The sequence below is a fragment of the Anabrus simplex genome, chromosome 2, assembly GCF_040414725.1.
Source record: "Anabrus simplex isolate iqAnaSimp1 chromosome 2, ASM4041472v1, whole genome shotgun sequence".
NCBI classification, from domain to species: Eukaryota; Metazoa; Arthropoda; class Insecta; order Orthoptera; family Tettigoniidae; genus Anabrus; species Anabrus simplex.
This window is the reverse complement of record NC_090266.1, coordinates 767,781,162-767,794,184: the sequence shown is the minus strand read 5'-3', so window position 1 is coordinate 767,794,184 and position 13,023 is coordinate 767,781,162. Positions and strand designations below refer to the sequence as shown.

The 13,023-nt window shown below is 38.1% G+C and overlaps 1 protein-coding gene across 1 annotated transcript in view; it reads left to right on the top strand.

The window, feature by feature from the left end:
* Positions 1-13,023, top strand: part of LOC137498481 (uncharacterized) — a 65,763-nt gene that overhangs the window by 44,728 nt on the left and 8,012 nt on the right. The window contains exon 2 of the mRNA XM_068226034.1: positions 6,257-6,407. Within this exon, the coding sequence (XP_068082135.1) occupies positions 6,257-6,407 (151 nt within the window). The remainder of the gene's footprint in view (positions 1-6,256; positions 6,408-13,023) is intronic.

The following is a 13,023-nucleotide window of genomic DNA, read 5'->3' as shown; positions in this document are numbered from 1 at the left end:
AAACAATACACCCCTAGGGAGTTTTGACTGGGGGATGAAATGGTGTATGGCTTTTAGTGCCGGGAGTGTCCGAGGACAAGTTCGGCTCGCCAGATGCAGGTCTTTTGATTTGACACCCGTAGGCGACCTGCGCGTCATGATGAGGATGAAATGATGATGAAGACGACACATACACCCAGCCCCCATGTCAGCGAAATTAACCAATTATGGTTAAAATTCCAGACCCCGCCGGGAATCGAACCTGGGACTCCTCTGTGGTCAAAGGCCAGCACGCTAACCATTTAGCCATGGAGCCGGACGACTGGGGGATGAGGAATGATGATAAAAATATACATTTGTATGAACCGGTTTGAATTACGAATTTAAAATGTCATATGATATCCTAGGTGTTAAATAACAGAAGGTTTGAAACAAATTTAACCCCTCAGAGAGTTAAATGGGGGTTAAGATCCGAAAACAAATATATTCATTCCTTCCTCCGAAACAGTTTAACGTATGAGGACAAAATTCCAAATAGTGGTATATGTTTTAAATCCTAGATGTGAAATAGGAAATATTTTTAAGCATTCCGCCGCTAAAGTGTTAAATGAGGTTAGCTCCGTAAACTAAATTATTCATCCCTCCAAAACCGTTTGGTGTACAGAGTTGTAATATGTAGTCTTTTATGTCCTAGGTGTAAAATACCGTATACTTCAAAATATTTCTCCCCTAAGGGGTTTAGATGGTAGTTGACTCTCAGAGACACAATATCCATTCTTCCGAAACTGTTTCAGGCATGAATATAACATTTTTTAAGAAGGGTGGTCTTCTGTATCCTAGTTGTTAGTAAATATTTCAAAACATTCACCCCTTAAAGTATTCATTCCTCCATTGCTGTTTGACATACAAAATAGAAATTTCACATGTTGATCGCTTTTACGTCCTAGATGTTAAATATTGTTTAAAACATTCAAATTCTTCCGTACAGGGTTCAGGTAATCATTCCCCCAAAACCGTTTGACGTACGAACTGAGGACATATTTTATAGGCTCAGCTGACAGTGGACTCTCCAAACTGTAAAACTTTGAATAATAACTTTCATTTTAAAGCCTTAGCAAAGCATGGGTATCTTGCTAGTATTAAATAACAATATTGATTAGGTGGAAAGTTCCAATCTTTATACTTGTGATCAGTGATACAGAAGAGTGTGACATAATTGTGTTTACAAATCACTGCACACTGATGGTTCCTTAAGGTAGTAGATAGCACAATAGCTGTGGCGTCAAAGTCGCCTGATGAATACCTTCTGTATGAGGTGACCAGATAAGCAGGAAGTTTGCTTGGTCACAGTATGGTAAGAGCTTTTGTGTTGTGCATTTCCAATCATAAATACACCGGTGGTGTCACAGTAGGCAAAGTGACGGTCCATTCCAGGCAAACCCAGTACAGTAGGATAATACGGTGAGTGGTTGTTACAACTGTGACGGGTGTTGAAGGAATTGAACTGTTTGTATCCATTACAGGCTACAGTAAATACTCCATGCCTGGATATAAAATAAAATCCACAGCTTTCCATAAATTTGTTTACAAGACAATGAGATGAAACTATTTGCTTGTCTTAAGAAACGCTGAAGTGCCAGAAATTCACCTGTAAAGGGTTAACTCACCAGGTCTCTCGCATATAGCTCGGATTTGATTCCCAACCAATGTGAGTGAGTGTTTTGAAAGCCAGGTCCTTGTGATTTGGATTCCTCCCCCCTCCCCCCAAAAATACTGAGGCACCTATGGCTTATGATCTACCTATTAATTAGTCATATTAAACTACAAGCTTTACTTTACATTTAATATTTCTTGAATGACAACCCACTGCACCAGAATTCGAGCCTGTAACCCCGTGCATAGTAAACAAGTCCCTCTGGCAACTAAGTGATGCAGCAGGTGTGAAGTATAGCATTGCAGTGAAGTGTTCCACAACAAACGTACCAAAATGGAAAGTGCCATTTAAATGATGTTTCATACTTTATTGAGAACACACCTGCAAATATCGGAAAGGCAGAAGGGTTGCTGCACCTCAAGATATGGTATGGCTTTACAAGTATGTCCTAAAATGGTGAATATTGCCATTGTATGAAATTGATGCTTTTTTTTTTTTTTTCACCTACTTATAAGATTCAAACATCATCTTGTTCATGTCTATCTGATGAATAGGTTTGAAGTTATGGGGTTTTAACTGAGGCGTTTCACATTTAAAATTTGCCATGCTCCACCCCATTTTGCTGGTAGATTATCTACTTTTCTTCACAAAATGCAGCCATGTCTTATGCATTTAGCAAGTGGCACTTGTATTTCATAACTGTATTTATTGTTACAAGAACATTGGTAGTGTTGGTGGTGATTGTTGTTTAAAGTGGAAATGTGAACAGTGTGTTCAAGGTATGAACTAACAATGCAAGTAGATTGCTCCTTATCAACATTTATAAAATATTTATTCCTTAATCAGACATGAATATTATTTTTGTGGAAATCTTTGCACATGCATTTACAGTATTGAAACATCCACTATTTTCTGTAATATATGCTCAGCATCTTTGTAGAAAATTCTCTTTGACTCGTATCAATACGTCGTCATTTTCACTGATGTACACGGTCTCAAACGTTCCCTTAGCTGTTGTACAGTTTCCACTTCTGTGTGTTACACCTGTGATTTATTGTGCCTCCTGATAAGAAAATCCTGGGGAATTAGACCAGAACTTCTTGCCAACCAGATAATAGGGCCTGCGTGTCCTTTCTATTGCTGACGAAGAGTTTCATCCAAGTGGCAAATCACCATGGTGGTGCAATGCCCCCAAGCAATTATCGGGAATGACATTAGGCTGGTAAATGCCATAGTAGGGCAACGTGCATAATAAGGGAGGAAAAACAAACGATAATACAGTATAACAACTCAGGTATAAAACTTACCATACATAAGTAGAAACAAGAAACTGCACTGAAAACCCATCCCATATAAAAAAAAAACAACAGGCTTGGATCCCCGGGAAATGCTGAGTCATACACCAAAACTAACACCAATTTTCAAAAAACAAAACTATAATCAGATTAAATGAAATTTACATTAACTAAAATGGAAAATCTTTAAATGTTTGATAAATAAGGGAAATTTTAAAGTAAACAGAACAATTAATGGTATAAATAAAATTTAGTAAATAATAAAATAAATTTAAATAAATATAGTTTTCTTTTAAATAATACTATTCCATTAATAAATAAAAATGGTGGACTGTATCTAAATTGACATAAGGTTACTAGAATACATTATGTTAAATAAAATTTAAAATTTTATAAGGAATGAAAAATGGATTGAATAACTTAGAATGGCTTCTGACAGTCCCCAGTGAAAGGATCTTTCACCCGCGATACCCACATTAACTAGGTTCCACAACTCATCACTTGAAATAAAAACATAAAATCCAGAAGAAAATGTTTAACACAAGCCCGCACAAAATTAGAAAAATTTAAACTCTAATAAATTAAATTTAAATCACAACACAATCCAATGTCAAGAAAATCAGCAAATTAACAACCCATAGTCAATAAATTAGAGAACGAGGCAGTACGAGTAACCCAAGGCGTCAACACAGTAGGAGAGTCAAACACGATCTCGCCTCAAGACGAAAACAATACATTATTACATTAACAACCCCTCACAAGAAATAGAAGAAATTCCCAAGATAAGACAATAATGAGCCAGTTACATTACTGCCAAGTCACGATAAGATAACACAACAATGTGAAGAAGAGATAAGAACCACGAACGTCAGATACCTTACACAAGGGCTGTCCAAAGCCCTCAATGAAAACTGTAATTTTTACAATAACTACCACTTAGAATATTACATTTTTAACCATCTCATAGGGATAAACTAATTAAACGTGAAGTATAATTTAATTAATAACACGTAGTGATAATCGAAACATATAAACCTAACCCTTAATATACCAACATAAAGGTGAATTTAATATTTATGAAATGTAATATACTGCTGATAATAATTAATAATAATATTTTAAAGAAACTGTGATAAATAGTGATTACGTAGCACATAGATCAATACACGAGCATAAGGGAATCGAAACATACGCAATGAAGTATGAAGAAAATAAGATCAGAATGACCAAATGAAAATAAACACCGCTGCGGCAATAAAAACACAGCAGTGACCCGCGATAAATTTTAAATAGTCACAACACACCCATCAAGGAAATAATACCGTGAAACACCCACCAAACACGCAGAAAAACATATATATCCAAGGGGAAAAATAAAATTTAGAAAGGCAAAGGAAAATTTCGAAGTTACCGGACAACAATAGCATCACATTTACGCAGCACCCACTTGAAGCTTAATTGTCGTACCAAAACGAATACCAAGACAACTCACATCACAAGAAGTACACCGAAATAAATTAACAACACATAAAGATAAAATGACATTAACAGAAGCAATTCATAAAATGAGTACTTACACGAAGCGATATATCCCAGATTACTTACTGTTATTGACCTATGACTAGTAACGCTCACAGGGAAGAATCAAATTAAATATTTACACACAGATTACTACCCCCTGATGGGGGTTTCCTGTCCAATTTTAACTGATGCCGGTCGGTTGTTTCATCATGTTAAAGATTGGAAGGCAGACATGGCTCCCAGAGTGTCCACTCGCAAGCAGCTCTAATCAGTAGATAGTCACTTTCTGTAGTAGTCCGTGCGAGGCGGTAATGTCAGGCGATGTTTGTGCTCTCTGGAGAGCAGAGTTGGTACACAATCCAAGTTCCAAGGTTTGTGAACAGATGGTATTAGAGTGCGTTTTACAGTCCGATACACATACGTATTGCCAACACAGAAATGTCAAGCACTCAATGCATTTTATCGTAGAAGATGAACCATGCCAAACAGACACGTGATAAAATTATATGTCTCGTATATAGTCAGGTCCAAATTAATTATAATAATACATTACTTATGCCACAGCGGTTAGGTGCAAAGGCACTCCAGCATGCTGAAATCATATTTCATCTTGTTTGGAGAGGAACCTTCTCTAGTAGCAGAAACTGTAGGTAAAAGGCTCCATTCAGTATTTGTGGCAGTAGCACAGGTCCTAGGATAATGCCTCCCAATATCCCTGCCTGAAACATTAAAGAGAAAACAGTGTCTGGTAATTTCTACATATAGTGAAAATTGAAGATGTCTCCCTCATAAAACATCAGTGAACAAAACATATTGCACTAAAACCAGGGGTTAACTAAGGACCCGTTCACTGAATGCCACATGTCTTAGGTAATCTCTTTCCAATAGGCATTAAACTTGCTGCAGATAGTATGGATGTTGCAAGCCTTCCCTTAATGTTTGTAAAAAGTCCCAATGGGATAACTCTACCAGGACTATGATTTGTTGACTACACTTGCTGGGATCCTCTTTTACAAGTTATAATATTCTTTCCTATGCACAAAGAGCACATCTCGGTGAAAACATGCAAGAGTGGGCATTACATTCCCTGTATTGGTTATTCTCTGTACAGCTGCTAAAATCGTACATCTGTGGAGTACCTTTCATTGCGGATATTGTTCTGCGCTCACTCGAGCAGTGTCTTTGGCGTTAATTAAATTTTCCATACACTATAGTCGTATCTAAATACTCCCATGGTAATTTGGTCAGTGCCTTAGTTTCCCACTCACTAGTTATACAACATGTGGGCACACTCCCTTCTTCCAAGTTCTTTGCCAGCAGTATAACCGGTCTACCCCTCCCCTTACTGCTGCCCCACCTAAGCTTGTGTAAGGCACACAACACTGGACGGATGTAATTTATTTCCAGCTAAGTGTGTACATTCACAACAAACAGACCAACATGCTGTTGTTAATGTAACTTTTACTTTTTCCTTTGTTCAGTCACTTGCCTTGTGTTCCAAGCCGTGAGCACAGAAAATCACTGCAAGCATTCAACTATAATTATTCTGTTCTGGCTTAATGGTGCTCTATCCAAGAAAAGAATATATATGTTATATGTACATTACCATGTGGAATAATCTCACACTGTATGATAGTACCATTATCTTCCATCCTGTATACAACAGTGGAGAGAAATTAATTGTCCATCTCTTAGATTTTCGAGTCTTGATTCTTTTTAATCATGGTTGTTTGGTCATTTTTCATCACCATAAATTTAATTTACCTGTTGTATATTTTTTTTTCCAAGAGTTAAAATCGTGTTCCAGATTCTTCATACTCCAAACCTCCAAAAAATGAAGCTTACCACATTGAACATACAAGCATTGCCTCAACAGGACATGGGAGCCCTCCACTCACTACAGAATCTATTGTGGAGAGAGAACATCAAGCTGCAAATGGAAAACTGGCTGAAAACAGGTATTATAATTAATCATTTACCTTGGGGAAAGCTGGAGCAAATCTTCAGCAATTATATTATGAGGAATTTTTTTTTAATATAGCAAAACTTATCTACGTTTGAGTTGTGCGCAATGAGTGCTAGTTTCTTATTTAGGGGCCTCTGCTTTTAATTCTTCTTTAAGCTTCATAACAATCAAATTGTTTAGTTATCTCCTCTGAATATAGGTCAGCTCTGTTCATCATGCTGCTGAGCTAAATGGCTCAAATGGTAGAACACTGGCTTTCTGAGCCCAAATTTACATCCTGGCTCAGTCCAGTAGTATATGAAGGTGTTTTTTGCCTGTAGATTTACTGTCACACAGAGGAATTCAAAAGAATTCTGACACCTGGGATCTCCGAAAACTGTAAAAGTAGTTACTAGGACGTAAAATTGGTAACATTTTAATCTTTTTATGTTAGTAGGTTGCTCTCCCGTAATATAATTAATTATTAATATTCATTTCAAAATTTAGGATTGCAGCCTGTCAGGAAGTAGGTAAAGCAGGAAATAACAAGAAATGTCATGCTATGTTTTTTTTTTTTTGTCTGCTAAAAGGAATTATATAAGTTATTGTGGCAGGTCATGTGGGTCCTTAAAACTAAAATCACTGCCCAGAGGGGTAGCTTATTTCTCCGATGACTAAATTTATTGAACTATAAATTACAGTTATGAACATACTTACTCATATTTGAGTTTTCCATTTACCACAGTTTTTACTCATGACCATAATCAAACGCACAGCTCTCTGGCATGTCAAACTCCAACACAGCTTCTCACAGGGCAGCCTTGTTCACAGAGCAGTTCACTACACAGCTTGCTGCACTTCCATTCAAGACCGTTTTACTTACTACGGTCACACATTTGGCTGTCATGTAATTCACTCATGGCCGACTAAACAGAACTTCACTTCTGCAGCTGCTCTTTTTATATGGGTCCATATCTACCATACCTACTTCCATATCTTTGTGGGAGCCTACTCCGTTGTTAACCAGCTTCTAACTTCTTCTAAGGAGCTTCCTTATCACGAGCCTCAATAATTCCCACTGGTATTGTTTTGCTTAAAGCTGGCCCTGAACACGTCACCACTGTGCCGGCGTTATCACTTCTAAGCAGCATTGTAGCATCCCCCAGCCCCGCTGCACTCTTGGTCTTCATTGTCACAGCATTTAACCTATTCTTAACCTTAGCCAAGCGTTACACGTTCTTATCCAGAACCCGTATACTCCCGCGCGAGCGATAGACATGTTTATCCGGAATTTTGAATTACGACTGTATGTTTCCTCTTAGGGTTCAAATATTAGCTAATAGATGTCAGGAGCATATAGATAGGGCTTTTATTTAGGCCAGGCTGTTCCAACTCGAGCACTTAGTGCTGGGGCACCAGCGCTGCACTCAGCAGCACCGTTCCCCTCCTTCCCCACCTACTCCATGCAGTACATTGTATTTTACATCAACAACAATTACTGTATGTGCAGAAAACGTTCGCAACTTTAAATTCTGTTATGGATACTGTGTCAAAATGTGTAAATTTCTGCTGAAAGGATCCATCAGCAGTTCAAAGAATTTTTAAATGATCTCGAGGCAGAATGTAGCGACATTCCTTTATTGTATTGTGCGCTGGTTAAGTTGCTCGAAAATGCTAGCAACCTTCTTTGCAATAATTGATGAAATTGCTCTGTTCATGGAGATGAAAGGTTCTCCTCAACTAACTTTGCGGTATAAACAATGGATAGCTGACCTCGCTTTCTTGGTGGACATAACGTCTTATTTCAATGATTTAAATATTTCATTGCAAGAGAGAAACACAATGATTAGCACCATGTGTTATAGAATTAAGGCTTTCAAAATGCAAAGATTGTTATTGAAAAGTCAGCTTGAAGCTGGAAATTTTGACAATTTTACTTCATTAAAATCATTACATTTGTCTATTTACAAAAATATTCGAGACTATCAGACATCATTTCAGACTTTGCACCATGAATTCAATGCCCAATTCAAAGAAATGAATATGGCACCTCAACTTGATATATTTATGACCCCATTTTCAGCGCGTCCTGAAAAATCACCATCGTATTTCCGAACAGGGCTGTTAAAAAAACAGTGCAACGCAATCCCAAAGGACAGGTACTACCACTACAACACTGATTTAATTTCCCTTTACGAAGGTGTTCATCCACAAGAATTTCCCAGACTTCAGGCTTTTGCCCTAAAATTTACGTCAATATTCGGTACAACTTATGTATGCGAACAGATGTTTTCAATTCTGAATTTAAATATATGTAGAACTAGGACTTCTCACTCTGATGTTGTCGTAGAGGCTGTGCTTAGAATTTCTCCTGCCAAATGGATTGTACCTAATATTGGTAAATTACTCGTAGTTCCCGCAAAACGATGTCAACAGTCGACTTAAATGCTAAAAGTGGATTAAGGCAAACGCAATATATGTACAGAATAAATTGTTTATGTGTTCACAGAATTGTCATATATAACTTAATATTGTTTTCGTAAGCTGCACGCTGACTTGACGACCTGTGGTTCTGCCTCTGCCACTTCCCCCCTTCCCCCATCACCTCATCGGGGCTACAGCACAGCACCGGGGCTGCTGCCGGTGCCGGCCGGGGCCATGGGAGCACCTCAGTTGGAATTGTTTGATTTAGGCTAAACGCAGGGATTTGGAATTATAAAATGTGTTTGTTCCGAAGCGCAGTTTCCATGCTGGTGTACTTCATGTAAGTTTATTTACATTCTGCAAGTTCATGTTTAACCTTTTTAGACGATCTGTCTCAGAAATATATATATATATTTTTTTGCAAGTTGCTTTGCGTCACACCGACACAGATAGGTCTTATGGCTACAATGGGACAGGAAATGGCTAGGAGTGGGATGGAAGCAGCCGTGGTCTTAATTAAGGTACAGCCCCAGCATTGGCCTGGTGTGAAAATGGGAAACCATCTTCAGGGCTGCCGACAGTGGGGTTAGAACCCACTATCTCCCGAATACTGGATACTGGCCGCAATTAAGCGGCTGCAGCTATTGAGCTCGGTAGGAAATATATTCAATACGAGAGTGAAATAGAGTCTCACTTATTAAATATTGATGATAAATACCCGTAAATGAGTGATAATGAGTGGGAAAGTGAGGAAAGTGAAATCATAGCAAATGAGTGTGAAAATAACCTAAGTGACAGAGCATACATAGACGATGAGGAAGTAGTTCTTACCGGTGGGATTAATCAACATGATTTGATAGAAAGTAACAAATTTATTAAGCAACTTGTTCTCTCTTTAGTCCACGACAGGGTTGCTGTTAAGGGGAGAATTGCAGATGAGATTGGGGAGAAGGAAAAGCTGTTGGACCCCATCAGGAGAGGTTTCAAGGACGTAATTTCATGGCTCGCAGAGAGGAAAAGGGTTCTGTAGCCTCTGTTACGTGTAAGGCTCAAAAAGTAAGAAAAGAGACTATTTCTTATTGTAAAAGTTGCATAGCAAAGCCATTCTTACACCCTGATACATGCTTTGAAATGTATCACACAAGTGAAAGTTTCTAAACTTTCAGAGAAGAGTCAAAATCATGTGTTTAAAATTGTATCGTAAATACTAGTTAGATTGTTACCATACATGTTTATTAGTGAATTTGCCAGTTCAATATTTATAGCAGTAGTCATAGTGAATTACGAAGTAGGGTGGAAAGTGAATTACAGCTCAGTTGTTTAGTGATCTTAATCAAGACTACTTTGTGTTGTGCCTTGTGCTTTGTTGCACGAAGAACATGTGTCAGAGGTTTTGTTCTGTTTAAAATTGGAGTTCACTTGACATTGTCGTCTCTTACGACTGGCACATTGGACCTTAGTCTGAGGCTCAGGCTGAAGTGTAGGGAGTTCAATCAACCGGGATCTTGTCTTCACAAAATCAGATCTTAGTTCTTATATTACTTCAAGAATACAATCATGTCGAGAGATTCTCTGTCCCGTAACTTCCTTGTAGACTATTGATGAATTTATTGCTGCTAGATCAAGTACATTGTAAAATACATGTACAGACCACCTTCGGCATCCAGCCCTAGTGGTGTATTGACGCGCCATTTGATCAGCTACATCCACACCATACTTAGTTCCGTTATAAAATTCAGTAGTACTAGGGAGTTTCTTGTTATCTTCACTGACTTGATCGCTCGGGTGTAGAGTGCTTAGCAGAAGCACATTCTTGTTCACTTTTTCTTGATATACTGTGAGAGTAGTGTGATCTTCCTTCTGAAATACGACAGTCTCATACAGATTCATACGTAGTGCTTTGATTGATTCCGGGATTTCCTTCCTCACTCGATTGATTCCTTCAACAATACTAGTTTTCTTCTCTTTCAGTCTCTCAGCCAACTTTACCGATGTAAAGAAGTTGTCAGTGGTCACGTTACGTCCTTTCATGAGGTATGGTTCCATAAGTTTCATGACAACCTTTTCAGGCAGTGACTCATTGGCGGGTTGCATTTCGTCTTTCCCAAGATAAGGAAACCCATTGCACACATCAACATCTACCAGTTGCCAGAATTTTATGCCAAATTTATCTGGCTTGTTGGCCATACTGCGTGAACCTGCATCGAGCTTTGCTGGGGAAGAGTTGTTCATCAGCTGTGACATTCGCTCCTGGTTTATAGTACGCATAACAATTCTCAATAAATCTATTCCAAATAGCAGACGCCAAAGCTAATTTATCTGTCTGCAAAGGAGTGGATCTAGTTTTACGAAGATCAGAGCGCAAATACCTTAGAATATCTTTGAACCTGTTCCTTGCCATAGTGTTAGTGAAAACAGGGGGACCCCATAAAGATGACCACATACGATCTACGGCTAGACTAGCAAGTGTATAAGCTCCACGTGCATATAACAAAGCAATAAAAGTATCTAATTCTTCCAAAGAAATAGACCAATTATTATCCATTGTCTGTCTACGACCTTCGGCCTCTGTGCACATCTTTATATGCTTCAACATGGATGTGTCAATGAATAAACGCCAGGCGCTAACCTTGCTATTAGTCTCTGCGTTACACTTAGTGTGAGAAGTGGGCCCTGTTTCCTCTTTCAGTACATTCTGAGCAGCCATCCTTCCAGGGGCTTCCCACTACTGTCTATAACAGTCCAAATAGTTGTTCCATCCTTACCACATAACTGATCCCCTGGTGCAAATGAAGAAGACTTTACCAGTTCATGACCTCTCCCACCTCGTCCCTTCCTCTTCGAACAGGTGGCCCGTTGCTAAGAGACCATCGTCTGCTGCAAGATTGATCATGGCTGGTCATTGCAAAGAGGTTAGCAATAAGGTAACAGCCCAACAACACTTAAAATTTTGACATACATAAGACAGCTCAACATTAATTACATCAGACAACATCTTGACTGTCGCCCATTCAACCAATAAAACTGCAACCCCATACTTCAACAACATAAACACACGGAGAAACTTAAAAACACTAGTCACTTGGGAAGACTTAACGACATTTCAACCGCCCTCATTCAAGCCATTATTTTTACTTTTTTCAACATGGTTCCTTTTTGAAACCAACATCAACTGTTGTTTACATGCACTAGCACTCCGTCTTCATAGAGAGTGTCCAACGGAGGTGATTAGCCCATGGATACTTCGACGAACTATTTTGTTTGAGTCTAAAATATAATTAGTCAATATAAACATCCAAGTTCAATTACGACGTATTGCAAAATTTTTTACATGAGCTGATCATAAATCACATACAAAATTTCACATCTTGAAGCTATTTCTGATTAGAATGCACCAGGACCGTAATATTGAGGTCCGGAGTAAAAAAAAAAAATTTTTCTTCCATGGATATTAATACAAATTTGGAATGTTTTTTCCACATTATTTTACAGTGTAAAATACACGTACAGTAAATTGCAATTATATGTATTCTGCATTCATTCTCAACATTTGTACAAAAAAAAAAAAAAATTCAAACTGTCTTCGAACTTAGCACCAAATAAGACTTTAACTACCATTATTGTCAATACTGTACAATAGGACGGCCTTGTTTTGAGTGAAAATTCACCAACGTGTTCACTAGTGTAACATTTTTTCGTTAATTTTGATATTTTGTTAATAAGATTGTAAAGGTTTTTTAATGTATTCACTCAGGTAACATATTTTTATTATTTCCAACCAGACGTCTGGTAGAATTTTGAAGTATTTGATATGACTGATGATGCCCCACAGAAGGAGCGAAACATGTCTCAACGATTTTTAACGATGTTTAACTAATACGTTAACATCTTGTACTGTATTGAATAGGTTGAGTTAAAATAAATTTCTTATATTATTATAAATTAAGATACTTTCAATACGGAAAAAATGATTTTCATTGTTTGTAATTCATGCAACTTCCGGAAGTCTGCTGGAAGACCATCTGGTCCTGGTACCTTTTGGTTCTTCATGCTCTTGATTCCACTGGTGACTTCCTCTGACGTGATATGCAAGGTAGGACCTGCTGTTGGATTACCTGCTGGAAAAGGAGGCTATGTGGAACTTAGTGCTGGAAATCTCTTCAAGGTGTTGTTACCAACATTTGAGGATGTCCTGTTGGTCCTGT